Source organism: Nelumbo lutea, chromosome 6 (assembly GCF_056320005.1).
Source record: "Nelumbo lutea isolate HS-2025 chromosome 6, American lotus-T2T, whole genome shotgun sequence".
Lineage (NCBI taxonomy): Eukaryota > Viridiplantae > Streptophyta > Magnoliopsida > Proteales > Nelumbonaceae > Nelumbo > Nelumbo lutea.
Window position 1 is genome coordinate 71,846,931 of NC_142689.1, and position 20,096 is coordinate 71,867,026.

General features: G+C 37.4%; 1 protein-coding gene across 1 annotated transcript; it reads right to left on the bottom strand.

The window, feature by feature from the left end:
- Positions 1-1,488: 1,488 nt before the first annotated feature.
- Positions 1,489-9,139, bottom strand: LOC148849601 (pyrophosphate--fructose 6-phosphate 1-phosphotransferase subunit alpha-like). The gene is made up of 19 exons (XM_088948646.1): positions 8,887-9,139; positions 8,103-8,275; positions 7,780-7,892; positions 7,074-7,148; positions 6,863-6,976; positions 6,699-6,766; positions 6,345-6,428; positions 5,949-6,002; positions 5,514-5,594; positions 5,318-5,411; positions 5,125-5,198; positions 4,870-4,980; positions 4,724-4,768; positions 4,574-4,630; positions 4,307-4,411; positions 4,104-4,220; positions 3,124-3,227; positions 2,130-2,295; positions 1,489-1,926 (listed from the first exon to the last, which is right to left on the bottom strand). Exons 1-19 carry the CDS (start codon positions 8,974-8,976, stop codon positions 1,798-1,800), a joined length of 1,854 nt encoding a protein of 617 aa, XP_088804772.1. The 5' UTR covers positions 8,977-9,139; the 3' UTR covers positions 1,489-1,797.
- Positions 9,140-20,096: the final 10,957 nt, after the last annotated feature.

Genomic DNA, 20,096 nt, shown 5'->3' on the forward strand with positions numbered 1-20,096 from the left:
TTCAATTTGGTGCATGATGTGTCTTCTGAATTCTGATTGTGGGAGACAATTCAGCTGTGGGATTTATTGTTTGTTGGTTTGAGTAAGAGATAATGGTTTATTGAAAACAAATTTGCAGTTTTGAAAAATTTGAAAACAAATCGGTAGGATATACCCTTCTTTCTCACTGTTGCCAAGTTTGGATGTACTATGCATCGACCTTGCAAGTTGGTCTCTTCCTCCTGAGTTTCTCAGGCCTACTGGATGATTTGTTGTAATGAATGGAATGCCTAAAAAAATAATGATCCCTTCTCTCACTCGGCACGCACATTTTAATTGAATGTTATGACTCAAGACTCTTGGCGCAGAAATACAGACATTTTTACAACCACGGATTGTGTCAGTGGCAAAACACAGTATAAATTGAGGATGGATTTGAGGCATTTGGTCCAAAAATCACCTAAATGCCCTGGAGAGTATAATTTAAGCCTTGTATCTCCACATTGGCCTAGAATGGCCTGTAAAAACGCTATTGTTTTACTTTCCAATCCGGTTCCCTGTAGGTACCTGTGATCACCACAAGATTCACAACTACCATACTAGAAGATGCTAAACCGATGCCAGACACCCATGACAAACACCTGTGATGAATCCATGACTTTGCATACACCTGCACTAAGTTCAAAGCCTGTACAGATTTGCGATGAACTCAAAGTTTGAAATGAATTTGCGATGAGTTCGGAATCACCATGAACTCGCAAAAGACCAAATCACCAGATATCTACAATGAGCACAAGGCCATCGTGAGCTTGCGATAAACTCAAGAGCCATCATAAGAACAAGTTCAAAGCCATCACAAACCTGTGATGAGCTCACAGCTATTACAGGTTAGAGACGAACAAAGAAATGCGTAATTTAATGATGTCACTCATGACAGAACGCCTAGTAAAATTAAAAAATGTACGTAAGAGTAGTATTGACGTTGTCTATGCCACATCAGTTTAAGAGACTTACAAAAATAAGTAGCCTACGTGTATAATGAGAATCATCAGACAAGAAAACCTCATCCTACAGAAATCTCACAAGACGTGGCAAAACCCTAATGGTGACCTTTAACAACTAACACCAAATCAAATATTCTATTTTTTAATGAAAATAAAACACTTTTGACTCCTTCATTTCAGGACCTCATAATCTCTCCCTATAAAAAGAAACCTTATTTACGCTTTACCCTTAACCTTCCTTCGTCCTCCAAGCAAACCCCGTACATAAAGCTTAACACCACACTCACATCCAATAACTACAAAGTTTCCAACATACCCAATCGAAATTTACCTTAATAATGATCCAACCAAATGGATGGCGTCATGAGACATAAATGACATGACAAAAGCATCGACCTCTGTAATTAGTTCTTGCCATTACAATGATTCAACGCTGAAGCCTGAAGCATCGAACTTGCTATTTCGTATATTTCCCAGGTTTAAGAACATTCAAGTACTCAACGAATGACAAAATTTCACCATTCCTTATTAAATGCCACCAAACGTTTGGGTATTATTTCCCTGAATAGATACACCAAAAAGACCCAAGGTGGAAATCTTTTCAAACATAAGTACTGTAACAAGAAAGGGTTAAGAGAAACGCCATAAGTTACACTCAACAAAAATGTCCTGATTTTCTTGAAATTCGAGCCACATAATAAACATTTAAGGGCATCACAGAAGGGTAGAAACACAATTTGGCTTCCCTTGTTATTGATTGAGCAAGTACCGGCAACTTCAACTGAAGAGCAGCGAGACATTATAGCTCTTAGTCTTAGATTGGTGCCTGGCTATTGAACGAAGGAGCAGACATCACAGAGAGAACCTCTGTGACAGAAGACATGGAACTCAATGCTGCTTTGAGAACATCCAAAGAGCACCCGGGCTTCACAATGTTTCTCACCTGATATAATGGAACGGGGTGAAATTTAAGTATCATAAATATAGTACTATCATTGGAGATTTTGATGTTGAGCAGAGAACTAACAGATGCTTGCAAAACAAAACGAAAATAAATAAAGGAAAATAAAAAAATTTAGTTGTCAAATCAGAAATTTATGGTTGAGAGAAAAGTAATATCATAGGAAAGATGGGAATCACAGTAACCTTGTCAAGATACTCCTGCAGCTTCTTAATCCGGCCCATGTAGTCTTGGTCCTCAACACACAAGGTCACTGTCTTAGCATCAGCACCTGGGCCTTCATACTGAAGAGGTCCTGGATTTCTGTACACATCATCCATCAAAAATTTGGCCGCATTTTGTCTCAGTAACCTGTAACCATTCCACCCCCAAATCAAGGGGAAAAGGAAGAAAAATGTATCAGTCTCACAAGTAGCAATAGGATGAACACAATAATTATAACCATTGCGAAAAAAGAACGTCAACAAGAAACATTGTTGCGGCAGCGATTTAAATTAGGTATTGCGGATCCTTTCTACCTCAAAGACAAACTTTCTTATTCACTTTAACCAATCATCTTAACCTTCATTCTTGGGGTTAAATTTCAAGTACTGTCCCTCCTACCAAGGGAATACCACAATAACAAAAATACAAGTTCCCAATACAACTTGTCATGCCAGTGTTTTCTGATTTCAGGCTTCATTGGTAGTCTAGGAATCCCACACTATATGAAACAGGAGAGCAAGCGTAATGTTTGATTTATTGCACAAAAGAATAATCAGAGCATTAAAAAGGGGACAAGGGTGTTGGAAAACATAACCTAGACAGTTGCTATATGCTAACAAATATAGAGAGTAACCCACCCCTTTATATTAAATTATTGCATATGCCACAAAGAGCTAGACAGAGTACATAAGTTAACAGGCTAACACAGAAGCTCAAGTTCCTGTATTTCAGACAGTCCGCATCTTGATATGGTTAATACCACATAGAAAAGCAAGTTTTTCAGTTAACAAAGAGAATACACATGAACAACAGAATTCAGTGTGGCAGCCTGAAAAGGACAAGCTTGTTGAAAATTTATTTTATTAAAATTGCACATTTGCCCTATGCTCACCAAGATTTCAACAAGTTAACCATTGTGTTAAATCATCATCAACACCAATAAAAAAGGGTTAAATCATCACCGAAGAAACTTACTCATATGCTTTGCCTTTCAAATCAACATTGGCAGTATGAATAGCAGGTTTTCCAATTGAAGCAACCCCTGGACCATGAGACCATCGCTTTACTGTCATCATTGCCTGATATTTGACAAAAGAAAAAAAAAAAGCATCATAAGAAGTCTTTTTCTCTTCCATTTGACAAAAAAAAAGCATCAAAAGATGAGCTACACCATGGAGAACAGAAACAATTTTACAAGAAAAGAGTGAAGCTGTAAATTGAAGCGTTAACTGTTCTAATAACTAGATATAGTAACAGAAAAAGAAATACCAACAGATTATACAACATGGATGGTACCACTATTTCCACACTACTTATATAATTTTACATTCATTACTCTCGAAGTAATGCATTTTGATGAGTGCAAGTTTTATTATTTTGTTAAACATTAGCATAACCATTTATTTATCATTAAAAACTCCACCAGTGTGAGCTTGTCTTGCACCGCTAGTCCCAAGCCTGGATAAAGGAGGGTTGCATCAGGTTGACAGCCAGCACTAAAACTTTCCAAATTCTCATGTTTGTATTTGGATGACAAAACAAGATTCATGTAACTGACCCCATATAGTTGGGATAAGGCTTGGATGATGATGATGGAGATTTGATGATATGATGGATTCATAGCCAATATCCCAAATACCCAAATACTTGTACAGGCTTGGCATATCCATAGCCAACATAGTGCCTGCTTAATACCACACCAGATAGCTGCATGGCTACTTCCAGAGCAAACTTAATGAATATGCAACAATAAAGTATTTGTTATTTTAGAAGTTCCACTGAATTTAGCAAGACATAATAAACAATACTAAATTTATAAAAAAACACCACTTATCAAAAAAAAAAAAAAAAGAAAGCTTATAAAAAACACTTCACTATATCAAGCAGTTGTCCTTATTGGGCATCTTTAGCCAAGGACCAAGGATAAAAATATATAAACAGGATGGGGACCTTACTGTCATTGGAGCAGCTCCACATCGCCACTTGTTTACAGGATTCTTCAGGTTGGTTATAGTAGCCATATAACCATTCAAACCAGCAGATAGAATGTGACAGCATACATGGCCAAGAACCTGCATGAATATAGCTTCTGATTACTAAATTTAGATAACAGAGTACCTGGGTAACAGGAGAAATCAATAATTCTGTGAAGACATACAAAGGCATAGTCGCAATCAAACTTTGATGGTAGAGACCCACGGGCCTGATAACCAAAGAAGTGGCAGATAGCATTGAATTTCTTCCCCTTGTATGTGCCTTCTTTCTGCTCAGATCAACAGAAACATCGGTATGTCAAAATGCCTTGATTAAAAAAAAAAAAAAAACCCTTGACAAAGAGCACTGATTGGAAACCCCCTGCCCCTTTTCAGTCATTTCCTTTTAGAAACACAAGTAAATAAAATATAAGGTACAGAGAATAACTTACCAATCGCTTGTTCATTTCTTGCTCCACCATATGTGCTAGAAGTTTCTCTGTCTCGATCTAAAGAAGAAAGAAACTTTTAGAAATAAAGCCAGATTGAACAAAATAAACACAATTTCCTTAAAGCAGCATCAAGATCTCGAGTTTCAATACCTGGGATAACTGAGCTGAATCATCTGATTCAGGATGAAGGAGCAGCTGCACCACAGAATCTTTTAGATGAGCTTCATTCTCATAGTAGTTTAAAATAAGCACTAAGATGTCCTTTCAATGTGTAAAGTAGGGAAAAAAATTAGAACCTCTCTTTTGATAAAATGTGGCAAAAATTCAAACAAGGCTGATGCCCATGGTGAAAGTTGTGAAGAAATATTATCCACAGAAACTCCTTGCTTGTGCAACCCATTAATTTCCTGTGATATTACAGTATAATACCAAAGTACAAGCTCGGATCAATTTATTCAAAAGAACCACTTATCAACTTTAAGGTAAGCTAAAAACATCCATCAACAAAAGTCATATAAAAGTGCAGCTTATCATGTAAATATGTAGGCTACCTGCAAAAGAGCATATATTTCAGGAATGCTCTCTATAAGTCCCTCTGGCAGTAAGATGACCCCATGATACTTATCTGCTTCAAAACAAATTAATTAATTATCCAAAATAACAAAAATAAGAAACAATACGACTAGCAATAGAAATGGCAATGATGATGCTTGGAAAGTGAAATCTTAACTTGCAAGTTCTAACCTTGTTCTGCCCTTGCTTGAATTGCATCACAAATTTGTTTTGTTATGTCAAAAAGAGTAAGCTTTGATGAAGCTACCTCCTCACCAAGGATGACCTGTGGACGGGTTGTGGCAAAGCAACTTTATCAAAAAGGCTGGCAGAGAATGCAAAATGAAGAAATATCAATTCAACGGCAGCATCAGGTGGGGAAGCTCACCATATTTGGATGTGATTGAAGGGCACATTCCAATGCAACATGTGATGCTCTCCGGCCCATGAGTCGGATAAAATAATAGTACTAAAAGAAGAAAAATGAAGAAGATGAATCCAGAGCATCCTCTAAAAAGAAATAAAAAACAGATACCAAATGCAGAGTTATTTTTTTATGGTTACATACCAAAAGCACATATTTTACATGTGAAAGCATAACTTTATAGATTTCCTGAACAACCCCTAATTGTTCTCATTGTGATGTTAATTCCTCTTTACGATTATCATATTGCTTTATTAATCAATAACTTCCAACAATCACTATTCCTTGTGTAATATTTCTTTCTTAATCAATAACATTCACTATTTCTTGTGTAATAAAAGTAGGCAGCTAACACTAGGAGAAAGTAAAATAATTGCATTATACAAATTGATAGAGTACCTTCTCAGCAGAAAGTGCATCTGTGCAGACATTGCTAATGAGCTGGGAATTAACCTGAAGAAAGAGGGGAAATCAAGTTTTGAACGACGTACTAAAACAAAGAAAAGGTAAATAAAAAACATAAAACAGATCCCTATTCAAGATTCATGACCAATTGCCGATATAAGAACCAAACTTTTTTTTTGGAACCTTGATAATCAATAAATATCCCATCCTACAATTTTCAATTTTCTACCATAATCAAAATTGCAACACCTTGCAATAAGAAATAGGCACCAAAGAGGGGGGGGGGGTGGAAGATAAAAAAGCCACTCTTAAAACTACATTTTCTTTAATTTAGCCACTTGCTCTTAAACTACCAGTTAACACCAAGCATCAAGTCGACATGAGTAATACCTTACATATTGTATCGAATCCAACATTGGTTTCAACAAATTGGTTTCTAAGGTCTCCGTACAATGTAACTGGAACTCCTACCACCTGAGCAGCCCAAACATTTATGTTAGCCAGACATTTAATAGCAAAAGAATGAAATAGAATAAAATAAAATAACAAGGGGAGAAAAAAGGCTGTCTCAATTAAAATGTAATGTTAGGTGCAAAGGGGCACATTTTTATCATACTAATGCATTTGAAAACATAACACAGTCAGAATTGAAGGATAAGGAAAGATAATGGACCCAATAGATTCCGGCACTTCAAATTGAAAGCATATCAGTTTCACCATGGAAATGGCCTGTGCGGAGAGTACCTTTGTAGTGCATTTTGCTTCTGCAAATGTCTCTGCAAGCTGAGCAGCATCGGTGTTTGACGTTACACCTTTAAAATAACAAATTATAAGATACTATTAAGTTTCTTTCTTCCTTTTTCTGCCTGTAAACTGATGTCTATCAAGAAGCAAAAAACTGAACCCACCTCCAATGATGACAAGGCCATTCAAGTTTAGAGCTTTGCATGAGGCTAATGCAGCATTAACCTGTTCAGTTGTTCTTATTTGATCTTTTGTCCTGCCAAGCATATCAAATCCACCTACAAGTATAAATGTACCAGTGCTATAAAAAAATCCCGAAGGTTACATCAAAACGCTAAGCAATGTTTTATAGGAAAGTATCTCAACCAAAAGCACCTTGATTTTTGTATGAAGATAGAACATCATCTGTGATTTCCAGAGTTTTCTGTGCAAATAAACCTTCAGAACCACCTGCCATCACAAGTAGGAAGAAAAACTCAATTATGGCAAGAATGTTTTAATGTGATCGTCAACCGATCCTTATGTGATGCTCTGAGATTTGAACCCTGAAAGCAATAACTACAACTATGGACACCACTAGCTAAGAAAATAAAAATGCAATTTTGTGTTGCCCGGTGATGTTGAAGTCGTATGATTCACAATAATAGTGCTGCTATTTGCTGCATTACTTGGCAGTGGGACAACTTTTACAATGCAATCTCATAAGCCATATGTCTCCAGAAGATAAACAAGAAACAAACACATACAATACACACTAAAAAAATCAAATCTTAAAAGTAGGGAAAGCATGTAAGTAAAGAATAAAATTGGGTTTACAACTCCGGCACAATAAGTAGCAAAAATAAGAGAACATGGTGTTTAAATGGTATTCCTTGAGCTCAAATTACAAATCCTACCATTTGTCTCAATGAATAAGCAAGGGAAGTAGAGGATATGACACCATGGCCATGACATCATGCACACTGTCTAAACCTAGAAATAATTTATCACGACAATACCAAATTGGAACAGATAGAAAATGACAAAATCAAAATCCCCTAAGAAAAACCTCAAAAGGATAACTGTTGCGATGTTGCCTTACCAAGAAATCCAAGCAGAACATTATTAGGGTTGTGAATTTTAAGAGCATTGTAAAGACCCCATACGACATTATGCCCTCCAGGAGATTGTCTCCCACAGAATACCACTCCCACTCTGTAAGTAACAATTCAGTGCAAGTTAGTAGCTGTTTTGATGATTAAGTAAATTTGTGTTAAAAGCAGTAGTTATAACAGCAACTAACTTCCGACTATTTCTTTTAAATAAAGCACTAAGACAACAGCAACCAACACCTTCGTAATAGTGACTTCCCCTTCCAATAATAATGCAGCAGAGGTGGGAGGAAAGAAACCATCGAGAATATACCTGATTGCTGGATGATCTGTAATTATCTGGGCATCAGGAACCTGAGACTTTGGCCTTAAAAAGTGAGCTAAAGGCTGACCATACGTGTGCGGAAAAGCCCGGATTATGCCGAGGGAACCAGCAGGATCGGCAGTCGTAGTTGCGTCACCAAACTCTACCCTGACTGTTGTTCCCTGTTGGGAGCAAAATACAACGTCATGTGTCTAGCCATGCGAGAAAGTGAGTAACTCAGCATGTACGGGAGCTACAGAATCAAGAATCCAAAAGGATAAGCGGAATATAACACTATCTAAACAATGAAGTGAGTATGCATGCATTCACGCAGTTCCTTCTCTTGAGCAAAAGCCCCTCATTCAGTCCGATCGAATCACCAGTGGAATTAGTGAACCGTTAAAAGAGAATAAAAACCGGTGAAGAGCCAAGAAATTAAAATTAAAATCAACAAGGAATACACCACACTAAAAGGGAGAATAAGCAGTGTAGCTCAACAACTACCAAACGAATGTATCCAGAAGAAGAAACTAGAAACAGAACCGATGTAAACCTTCTTACGAAATCTAAAAGAGGAGCTAAGAAGGCATCATTGGATTCTCCAGAGATTTGACTCAAGATCCATAATACAAGATATATATCGAGAGAGAGAAGAGGGGAGTAAGATCAAAAGGTGATTTTTGTAAGAAACCGGTAAGAGCAGGTGAAGACTCAAGAGGCAAATTCTTGACAGAGAACCCAAAAAAAAAAAAAAAAAATAACACTACGAGATTGTAGAGGAAGAGAGAAGTACCTGGAGACAAGGAGGGACTTCTGGCTCATACAAAGCGCGTTTCTTTTGCAGATCTGAGAGTTCTCTGGGAACGCCGAAATCCGAATCCATAGTTGTAGTTCAGTAGTTCTTACTTCTTTTCTTCTTCCTTGCAATGTTTTCCTCTGTTTCTGTCTCTGTGTCTTAACAAAAAATATTTTAGTGTTTTATTATAGAATACGCCACCAGTTTCTCGCGTCAAAGCTGCGGATTACCAAACTGCCATTTTTATTTTATAAATATAATGACCACAGTATCCTTATATTTCGATTTTTTCCTATCCTTTACCAAACAGAACATATTCACCGAAAATCCATACCTCGATGTTCTGCCCCTGAATTGTGCAGCTTGAAACATTTTGACTCTTCCATTGAAAAAGAAAAACATTTTGCATCATAAATTTTCAATAACAATTTTGGTAGAGGAAGGGTGTATTAGTGACTAAAACCTTACAGATGAAAATATTAACCAGCAAGCCGAGAGTATATTTTTGTTTTATATACAATTATATGAATCATATATTAAATTAAATATATACATATATATTAATTAATGGGACTCAGGATTTTAATTGAATGGGATGGGCTTAAACCGGCATCTGATTCGATTTTAATTGGATGCAGATTGTAAGTGGAGGCTGCATGTAATGTAAATAAATAATATTATACATGAATGCTCGTGCTTTGGACTTATTGATGCATTTGTTATTAAAGTCGTATGACATTTACATGTCTCACTATATTAACATTAATTATTTCTTTATATAAACTATTAAACTGTATTTGGTTAGAAGAAAAAAAGGTATAATCTATATGTATTTTTTATGTATTTGTATCTTATTTATAGTTATACAAACATTGGATTTAATGGTATTAATATATTTATAAAGGGGGTGCTTGATAATATGGATGGTTGTTTTTGAAAAAAAAAAAAGCAATCATGTTGTAGAAAAACCCCAAAATTCGTGGGAATATCCTTATGTGTTTATGTATATTCAAAATGTATCACAATACATATTTATATCTAACCTTACCAATACAATACATAATACTAATATTTTGAATCTTAACCCAATGCATGATGTAATATTTTTTTTAATGAAAAATCTATGATGTCAAATAGACATGATGCCGGAAAGGCTTTGAACAATCAAAAACCCTAATGAATTTTGATGAAAACTTGCATGATTGGTTACCACTTTTATAATGTTGGTTAAATATTGATTATAAGTTTTTGTGGTGTCATGTCATTTTGGCATCATAGTTAAACCCTTTCTTGATAAATGAGCTCCATATAGGCCTTTTATCTTTAGAAGCACTACTGATAAGGATTTGTATGACTGAAGCTATTACTTGTGGTATCCAATCCAAGATCTTCAGGTGGAATTGGATTCTAAGAGTCAGTCTGGGAAGGGTACAAATACAAATATATACATCTTGTATATTATATTTCTTAACCATGTATTTGCAATATACTTCTTGTATATTATATCTCAATGATGCCTTTTTTTTCCAATTATCTATGATATTGAGACTTTTGAAAGTAGATTTTGAAGGATGTCCTTCAGTTGGATTAGCAGGAATGCTAACCAGGTTGCTCATTGCATTGCTGGTTTTTGTTTGCCATAGAACAATAACTTTAGTCGTGCTGCTTGTGGTCTTCCTTTGCTGAAGTATTTGTTAGCAGATGGTAGATGATGTTGTTGTTTTCTTTCAACTTGTTTTGTTTTGTTTAAAAAAAAAAAAAGAAAAAACTGTAAAAAAAGAAACTGCTTTTTGTTTGAGGCCCCATTCTTTTTTTTTTTGTTTACAAAAAAAAAATGTGAAAAAACATTATTTTATTTCTTAGGTAAATAAGACAATGACCATTTTGATCATAAAAAAACTATTATTAAAAGAGACAATTTTGTTCAAGTGTTGGCAATTCCCCACCCCCACCCCCCTTGTGGGAAAGTCACTTACCCACTTGGGAGATGGATTGGGTAATTGATATCGAGGAAAAATGAATATTTCTTAAACCCCACATAAATATGAAAAAAGAACATGAATATCTCGGTCAATAAGAATAAAAAATTCCATTGAACTGACTTTGCCCCTATCAAAATCTGAAAAATGAATAGGCCCTAGGTGGCAAGTCAGTGAATCAAGTGTTTGGGTAAAATCGTACAAAAATACAATAAATATAAAAATAAAAATAGATACAAATACAATATAAAAATAGTACAAACTTGAAAAAAGGAAACATGTATTTGATGTTATACATTAATTATGCTAAACAAAAAATAGTTTAACAAATAATAATTACTGTTATAAATGATGGAAATTAAAATAAATACAACAAAAATGTAGAAAATAAATAACTTAAAAAGCTATTAAGTCTAAAACATTGGATATTAGATTGAAAGTTCGTTTGTTGAAAATAAAAGAAATTTAATATGTGACCTGAGGCCCATTGACTCGACCAAATGGTTTGATAGTTTTAGTGGATCACTGTTCAATTAGCTTTTTATTTTTTTGATGGGCGGTTTAGAGGGTAAAGTGACATGGATTCCTTAAGTTGGTGACGGTCCAACCAGCTGTGTCAATGGCGGATTGGAAATTGAAACAGCTCTTTGGTTAATAAATTGGTATCTTCTGATATCTTTACTACTTACTATCAAATATAAAATAATCTTATTGATTCAGCATTCACTTTGTTGTCGCAAAGTTGGACACCTTTCTAGATGTTTAGATATTTTTTTAGAAGTCGTGGGTTTTAAAAACACACACAAAAAAAAAAAAAATCAATAATCAGCGATAATTAAAGGCCTGATTGTCTTTTCGCGAGAGATGTATAATATAGTAAAAAAAGAAAAAGAAAAAGAAAAAAGAAAAACAAAGATGTGTACGAATGATAAATGAGAACAAAATTAAAATTCGTGAAGGGTACTTTGGTAAAAATGAAATCGAGCCCACAGGCTTACCAAACAGTCGTTCTGGATAATATCACACTCGTCATGAGCTCCCTCGAGTCTCAACTAATTTTTCTTTCTTCGGCTCGTTCAAGACCACAGCCACAGGCTCGGGGCCGGCTCCTTCCCACTCCCGTGCCAAGAAACATGAATCTTGGCCATAATGTTGATCTATTCCTCACAAATGGGCCCTTTTACAGGCACATCCATCGTACATTGAGAATATTTTACATGAATATTTATTAAAAAGTACGGGAAGTGTTATTAATACATAATACGATCTGTGTGTGAGGCGCACCAGATCCTCTCTCGGTCATGATAGAGCCGGCCCTTGCATCAAACGGATACATATATTCTATTGATAATTAATGAAAAAACCAATCCAACGGTATTTGTTACACTGGGAAGGGGAAAGAATTCAATCCAACGGTATTAGTTAACTTACCTGACGATGGTTAAACTGACAATTGGGGGTACCATATGCCCATAGAAAAAGCATTCAATTCAAAGTTGGCTAAAAAATTATCATCCGATTAACGATTTAATGATTCAACCATTCAGACCAATAAATTGCTTTTACGGAAAAGCCGTTTTAAGATGAAACTGAACCAATTACCTGACCGATTCCTGCATCCGATTTTAAAAACCATAAAAATTACTACTCACTCAAAATAATTTCTAAATGGCCGGCTCAGCCGGCTTGGCTTACGCAGCCATTCCCCAGTCTAGACCTACCACCTGACGATAAACATCACAACTGCCAAAGTGGAAGTGGAGGTAATGAATGGAATATCTGATATCGCCATCACCAAAAAGAGCCAAAACCAAATTTATACTTGGCTTTTGGCTTCGGTATCAAAACAAACAAACTTTGGAATATGCAATGTTAGTCTGGAGACACAGTCCTCATTTGCATTTTTTCCCAATCCAACAGCTGTGTCCTGTGTCCTGTGGGTGTGCTTAAAGGCTAAAAGCCTTTTAAGTACGTGTATTGCGTCTGTGTTGACGTACTACTTGTTGATAGGCTAATCTCTATCTCTCTATATCATTTATAAATAAAAAGGGGTTTTTTTACACTTTTAGGAGGGGGATAAGAATGATTATCCTAAAAAATCCTGATTCTTTGCCCCTCATTCATTATACTTCGATTTCTAGGATAGAGAACAAAAAAGTGGACCATGTTGGTTAGGTCTGAAGTCCTTATATATATATATAATTTTATTATACTATTTTATTTAAATTATATTATATTTTATTTAATTTTATATATAAACAATTGTATATATCAAAATTCATAGAATAAATTTTTAAGATCTTTTCAATTTTTTATCTGTTTTGCTAATTTATATAACTTTTCATTATTATTATTATTTTTTAATTTTTAACAAAAGATCATGCCTCTCACACCACGGCGTATGGCTGAGCCCGCCTATGCTTGTGCTACAGGCCTAACATTTGAAGAGTTTCAGGCAAAGTAGGGCACAACCCACCCAGGACCACGTGTCGGCATGGCACGACTTGTTAAAGCATAGACAACCCACAAAATTGTGTTGTATTAACACGGCACAACCCACTTTATATTTTTTGATGAAGTAGTGAAAAATACAAATTAGAGACAATACAAAAAAGGGCACACACATACAAACTGGATAAGAAAGTAATAACAAAGAAATACTTATATAAATGGTCAAATATCAATCAAATCACTTTCTAATAGTCTAAATCTAAGTTCTTCCCAACTTGAGGTCAAGTAGATATTTTCATCCTAAATTATATTTTCTTTATCATACTTAATATGTATTAATAAATTTTTAGTTATGATTTTAACTATTATATTTTCACCCGTGAATGACAAATGCCTAACGACATGAAAATTAAGTTATGCTACGAAGGTCTCATTCTGATTCTTGCTTTTGCTCGTCTCTACATTAATCCTTTATTTATTTTTTGATGTATAAGACTTTAATCCTTTTGGTTTTTTAGTCCGTTGTTTAATTTCAAGGACTCATCAGTTTTCTTTCCCCGGCCCCCTAGATTTTATGATTCAAGCAGCGGGTGGAAAATAATAGACGTTCAGCTGGCTGTAGAATCAATTATAACACTTCACATCAGTCGTGAAACAACAACCATCCAAACTCTCTGCCCAAAATTCAATCCCAAGATCTCAAAATTCAATGTCACGATTCTTCCGTGTGGATAAATCGAGCTAAACCTAATAATAAGCAATTTGTCAGCAATACCACGCTCATAAATTTCTTACGGCCACGGTAATTTGGGAATATGATAATAATTACATTTAATATGTATAATATATGATAAGGTTAAAAATAATGATGTTATAAAGTGTATTGCATTTTGAAGATTTCCACATCCCTCGTCATTCATGGAGAGATGTTTCTAATAAGTGGTGGTGGTGGTGCTCTGTAGGTATAGATGTGAAAACAATCAAACAACTTGTAAGTATTTAACAGATCCCGAGTCCATTTTGAACACCAATATATGTAGACTTACTGAATTTTGAGGGATTAGATAAAAGAAAAAGTCTTCTTCTTCTTCTTCTTCTTCTTCTTCTTCTTCTTCTTCTTCTTCTTCATCATTCAAACTAGGATGAAAAACAAAATATTTGAAAGTGAAAAAATGTATTGAAAAAGTGAAACCTAAATTCTTCTTCTTCTTAATTCAAACTAGGACCAAGACAAAACATTTGAGAGTGAGAAAATGAATTGGAAAAGTGAAGCCTAAATAATTATTCTTCAACCTAATTCAAATTGGGATGAAGCTGAAATATTTGAATGTGGGGAAGTAAAACTTAAATTAGAAAAAAGACGAAATATTTGAAAGTGAGAAAATGAATTGGAAAAGTGAAACCTAAAAAAGGCATGTGATCTCTATGAAAAAGAATATGAAATGCATATATAGTTTGTATTTCTCCTAAGAAAACTATATTGAATTAATGATGTAACTCTCAAAATCATGAAATGTTTTATTCTTAAATATATTTCATCAATACATAACTAGTAGACTATACATATACACTAGTGTTACAGCAGACACGTTAGATTGAAGGACACTTTGTCATGATATTACACTCAACGACACTACATAATACGCTTGTCATGTGTTAGGTCAACGTGGATTATACCATATCAAATCCTACTTTAGTTTCAACCTGTTATATATATATATATATATATATATATATATATATATATATATTTTATGAATAACCTGTTTTATATATATATATTGAAGGCAACAGTAAGGTATATTTCATTTAATCAAGAAATTTGTATGAATACATAGAATAGAATTGGTAACAATACCAAGTGAGAAAGCATATAGATAAATTCTTAAAAAGAACAAAATATACAAAATTAATGTATAAAAGAGAAGAAAGAAACTTTTGCAAATGACAAATGGTGAATAGAAGAAATAACAAACCAGTGCAGCTCCATCCACCAAATAAGAGAGAAAAAGACAGGAGGGATGTTCAAAGAAAAGAGCCAAGTGAAGGGATGAGAGATCCATCATATGGATAGCTGAACCTTACAGGTAGGTTGGGCAAAATTTCAAAAATTTCTCTCTCTCCCATGTGGGAATCACATTCCCTATTTTAGAAAACTACATTTTCAAGGATCAATCTTGAACTCTAAACCAGACCAGATCTGAAACCAAAAAGTAGGAGAGAAAAATGCCTGATACAGAGTGGCAGTAACTCCCAATGAAGGTGTTCATGCACAAGGAGATCTCCAAAGACTGCTCCCACTGAAGATGACACAGTGTAGGGTGGAGCAGTATCAACAGGGTGGTCCTTCAGTAAGAACCTGATTCTTCACCAAGAATCTGATGGAGGGCGAGTGAGCACGACTTCAGATCAGTTTTTCTCAAAAAATTGATATCAAGAACCTTTTTTTATCTTTCCTACAGGTGGAGATCAAACTGGCTATGACGGCAACAATAAGAGAAGGCAAGAGTAGAAGATGACGTCAGTCCAACTGGAGCTGTCTTCTCTCTTGAATTTGTAATCTGATTGGGTGAATTAGGGTTCACCCTCCTCTATTTATAGCCTTAAAGAGAGCTTCTCCTAATCACATTAGGAGATTTCTAATCCAAATTTTTATTTGGATCTAGACTCTTTAAGTGGATAAGGATAACTCCCTATCCTATCTACTGATCTAAATCCCAGAATCACCCCTATTTAATTAATCATATTAAACCAGTTCGAATTGGGCTTTAGGCCCATTAAGTCCATGTGCTCTCTTATCCTCCAAACTACTGCCCAGTTGGGTATCATTGTATGGTGTGGGACCCAAACATTGATCGATACATTAGCCACATGGGTTCAACCCAACCTCTGTTACAAGGCCTGGCCGAATTCATTGTAGGTGACAGTGAACCCCTGAGCTCATCACCATGGGCTCTTAATGGGCCCAACATTTATACTAAATAGTCCCTAGGTCAAGCCACTTTATAAAAGCACAAGGACTGTGGGCAGATGCAAGATTAGCCCATCAGGTATTACCCTTAATGGTCTTACACTTAACCTCTTAGCCCATAATGATCAAACACTGCCCAACAAGAGAAGACCTCTCCCTTGGCTGCAAGGAACAATGTTGCACTCTTTACTCACATGGATCCCGGGAATTAAAACCTTTTGCAAACATTTTGAAATATATATATATATATATTGCAAAACAAATTTCAACGATTGAAATCGGTTGCCGACAGCTTTGGTTTCCATCAGAGAGAGTGCATCCCTGATCATTCACTTTGTCTGACAAAGGGGCTGATTTTGTCACTATGATCACCCATTCAGATGAATTCTCAGACTGTCCCAACATACCCAGGTTTTGACCCCCTCTAAGGATCTCATTGATTGGCATATCAAAGACAGTCAAATCCGACACCTAGTGCAGTATCATAACCAAGTCTAGGGGTCAGGTGTAACATTACAGTTTTGCCCATCTATCTCCAAGGTATAGGGCAATACTAGAATTCTGATCCGGTTTCGGGTTTCAAGAAAACCCACACTACATGTATCTCAGGTCTCACCTTGGTAGCTGAGACAATCTATCCAAATGACTTGGCGGCACATCAGTGTCAGCCTTGGCAAGATAAATCTCCCCAGATCTATCCAATGGTTGTGAAGATTCTAAACTAACACGAGTCTCATATGTGTCTAGTTTAAGGGTATTACATAGAAACACACCATAATAACATGAATCAAATATGTACTTTATTCATTTACATTAAATGTCATAAGATGTATCATTCTTATTGGAGCTCAGGGCATACACTATCTAACAAGTGTCAGAGATAGCACGACCGGAACAAGCCACAAAAGACAGCATGATCATTTGGATCGAAAGATCCATCATACTTATCCAGTGGAGGGAGCTTGAAGTCCCTTGGCATGGGGACAACAAGGAGTTCTAGAGATAATGGGGAAGAAACTGAGAGGAGAGGGATAGCTTTCACTTCACCCGAGCATACCTCCTCTTTTCCTTTGAGCTCGGGAGAGACTTGGGTAGCAGTTCGGCGAGCTCGCTGGCATCTTCGCTGCTGCTTTGTTGGCTCGGCATTGGTGCTTGATGCTTAAGTATCGCTGAGCTCAACGGACTCATACTGCTAGTGGTGATTTTGAACCGAAGGGCCCTGCCTATGGTCTACGGCCAGGGCCTCGAACGGATTCTCTGCGAGCGGGAGCTTGAACCGCGAAGGCTAGGGCGATACGGGCTTGGTGGGCTGGGAGGCCCCCGACTTGTCCATAGGCTGTGAGGCAGGGGTGGCTAGCCTCTCCTTCTAACTATGGGAAGAGGCTTGGCTCTTGGTGGGATCCTAGGCCTGAGAGGCCTCTCCCCGGCGGGGTCGTTCACTCCGGCTGCTTCATGGCCGGATGCTGAGGGAAAAGCGATGACTGAGCCTGAGGCAAAGAAGAAAACTGCTGTTGATAATGGTATTGGGAAACCTGGTGCAACACTTATTGTTGATAGAGTTGGAATTGTTGAAATTGTTGTATCTGAGCTTGCATGGCTCGCGTGCACTGCATTAAGTCCTCCAACTACTTCGGGTTGGCCATTGAGGGCACAACCGAGGGTTCAACAAAGGTTGCTCCATCTGTGGAAGGGAGTGGAGTGACCACGGGTGACACTATGAGAGGCACGTTCAAACTGGGACTCCGTCCACAGAGAGGGGGATGGTGAACTACCCAATATATACAGTAGGAAGTTGGGGTTGCTCCCTAGAGGCGTTCTGGCTGGCACCACGTCCGGCGTTGCTAGAGGAAGCCATGAATGCTGAGTTTTCAGAAAAAGAAAACTACAAAAGCTTAGAGGAAGGCTTCTTCAAGTGTTTCCCACAAACGACGCCAAATGATGCGGCATGATCCGGGCACTCCTAGTCGGCTGTTGACTGGCTCCTAGCTGGCAACGGACGACACCTGAGAGGAAGAAGATGAAGGATTCTCGGTGGGAATACTCCGAAGCTTAAGTGAGAACGCTGGGGGAGAAAGTAAAGAGTGTAAAGATGCTAAGAGTGTAGGTCACGCTGGATCACTAAGTTCTCAAGATTAGCTCGAGAGCAAGTAAGTTTCATATCAGATCTCAAAATGTTCGAGAGAGAGCTTCCCTTTAACTAGGGATCTCTTATATAGGCGTTCTTGTCAATTTGGGCGTAACCGCCACTGGGCTTCTATCACAGCCGTTACCTGCCAAGGCTGCGCAGGTGACCATTGCAAGGTACTACCCAATTGGATGGGTGACACGTCCCTGGAGGACAGGCATGCCACCACCTGTCGAGAGATGTGGGTACAGTCTGTCGAGTGGGCAGGGACTGCACCGTCAGTCAGGAGACGTGGCGCAGTCTGACTGGTTTGGTCTTATCATATAGAAACTTCCTTGAGAGCATCGCGCTGCTTAGTCATGAGCTACCTTGTAGCGAGCTATCTTGTCACGAGCTACTTCGTAGCGAGCTCCCAGGGGTACTTCGAGGTGACCCTCATCAGGATTGTCTTTGGGGTAGTCTTTCTGCCTAAGTGTTGGAGCGAGCTGGTTACCCTAGCTCGCGAGTTGGGGTAGTCTTCGAGTACCCTTTTGGTAGCTCGGGGGACCTCGAGCTCGTGCTATAGTGAGCTCCCCCTATAGCGAGTTGTCCTATAGGCTCGTTACATAGTCATAGTTAGGTTGCGGAGTTAGGTTGCGGTGCTGAGCTGTTGCTCATGCTGAGTCAGGTCCATATGTCACCGTCTCAGGGGGTCGGGTCAAATCATCCTCCATCAGGTGCCATTCTTGATTATTTTTTTTCTTTATATCTTACTTATTCACCTTTGAAAAAATGGCCTCATTTTAGAAAGAAAAATTTATTTGATCCCCTACTATTTTATAAGTGGGGCAATTATGAAAAGAAACTTAAAATTATGCATAAGTTTTATAACTATGTAATTTTTTTTTTCAAGTCTCAGTGAAGGAAATTTCTCACACTAGCTTCAATATAGATCTGCTAATGCCAAGGAACCATTGAATATGAATTTAATAGGACTCCAACATTCTTTTTGTGCATCTCCTATAAACAAATGAAGTTCATTCTTGATGCTGCTCAATCTTAGGTGGTGTGCAAATTGAGGAGAACAACCAGATAGTCCTTGCCATTAGGACGGTGCCGAGCTACAAGGACGAGGCCGTGCTTCAAGACCTGTGATCAAGAAAGGAGAAGTCAGAGGCCCGATGAGTTATCTCCGGGTAGGTACTTCGATGCTCAAGTCAATAGGAAGTAGTGGATGGTCGGGCCGAGCTACGTGGGTGCTTGTTCGAGCAGAGTAATAGTATGGGTGTCGGAAGTTGGATTCCTTACCTTCAGAATGGAGTACCTCTTTATAGCCAATGGTCCGTGTTCTGGTTGGATTAGGCTTTTGGGGTTGTTGGGATGAGGTTAGCCACTGAGGTATTTAGGATAGGGTCCTATTCCCTGGCGGAGTTGTCTTCCTTACTCCTCCTTATCCGTAGTTATTCTCATCTGTGTGACGTGTAGCTGACTTGGTTGAGAGGATAAGATGGGGGGGGGGGCACAATAATAGTGTAGCTCGGCCTAGGTCGTGGAGGCCATGTATGCCGGGGATTTGGCTGAGCTATGCCGACGTGGCCGGGATAACTTGGCGATGACCGGGCAACCACATGTCTCTTAAGACTAGCTTAGCCATGACCCGAACACCACTCCCCCAGTTTTTAAGTCGAGGCATGAAGTATTT

What these genes read in the sequence shown, in the direction of transcription:
- LOC148849601 (XM_088948646.1), bottom strand. Translation starts at nt 8,976, where the DNA reads ATGGATTCGGATTTCGGCGTTCCCAGAGAACTCTCAGATCTGCAAAAG. An exon ending in TCAAGCAAGGGCAGAACAAG is followed by an intron (nt 5,199 to 5,317) that starts GTTAGAACTTGC and finishes GTTTTGAAGCAG; the next exon opens with ATAAGTATCATGGGGTCATC. An exon ending in TTGAAAGGCAAAGCATATGA is followed by an intron (nt 2,296 to 3,123) that starts GTAAGTTTCTTC and finishes GAATGGTTACAG; the next exon opens with GTTACTGAGACAAAATGCGG.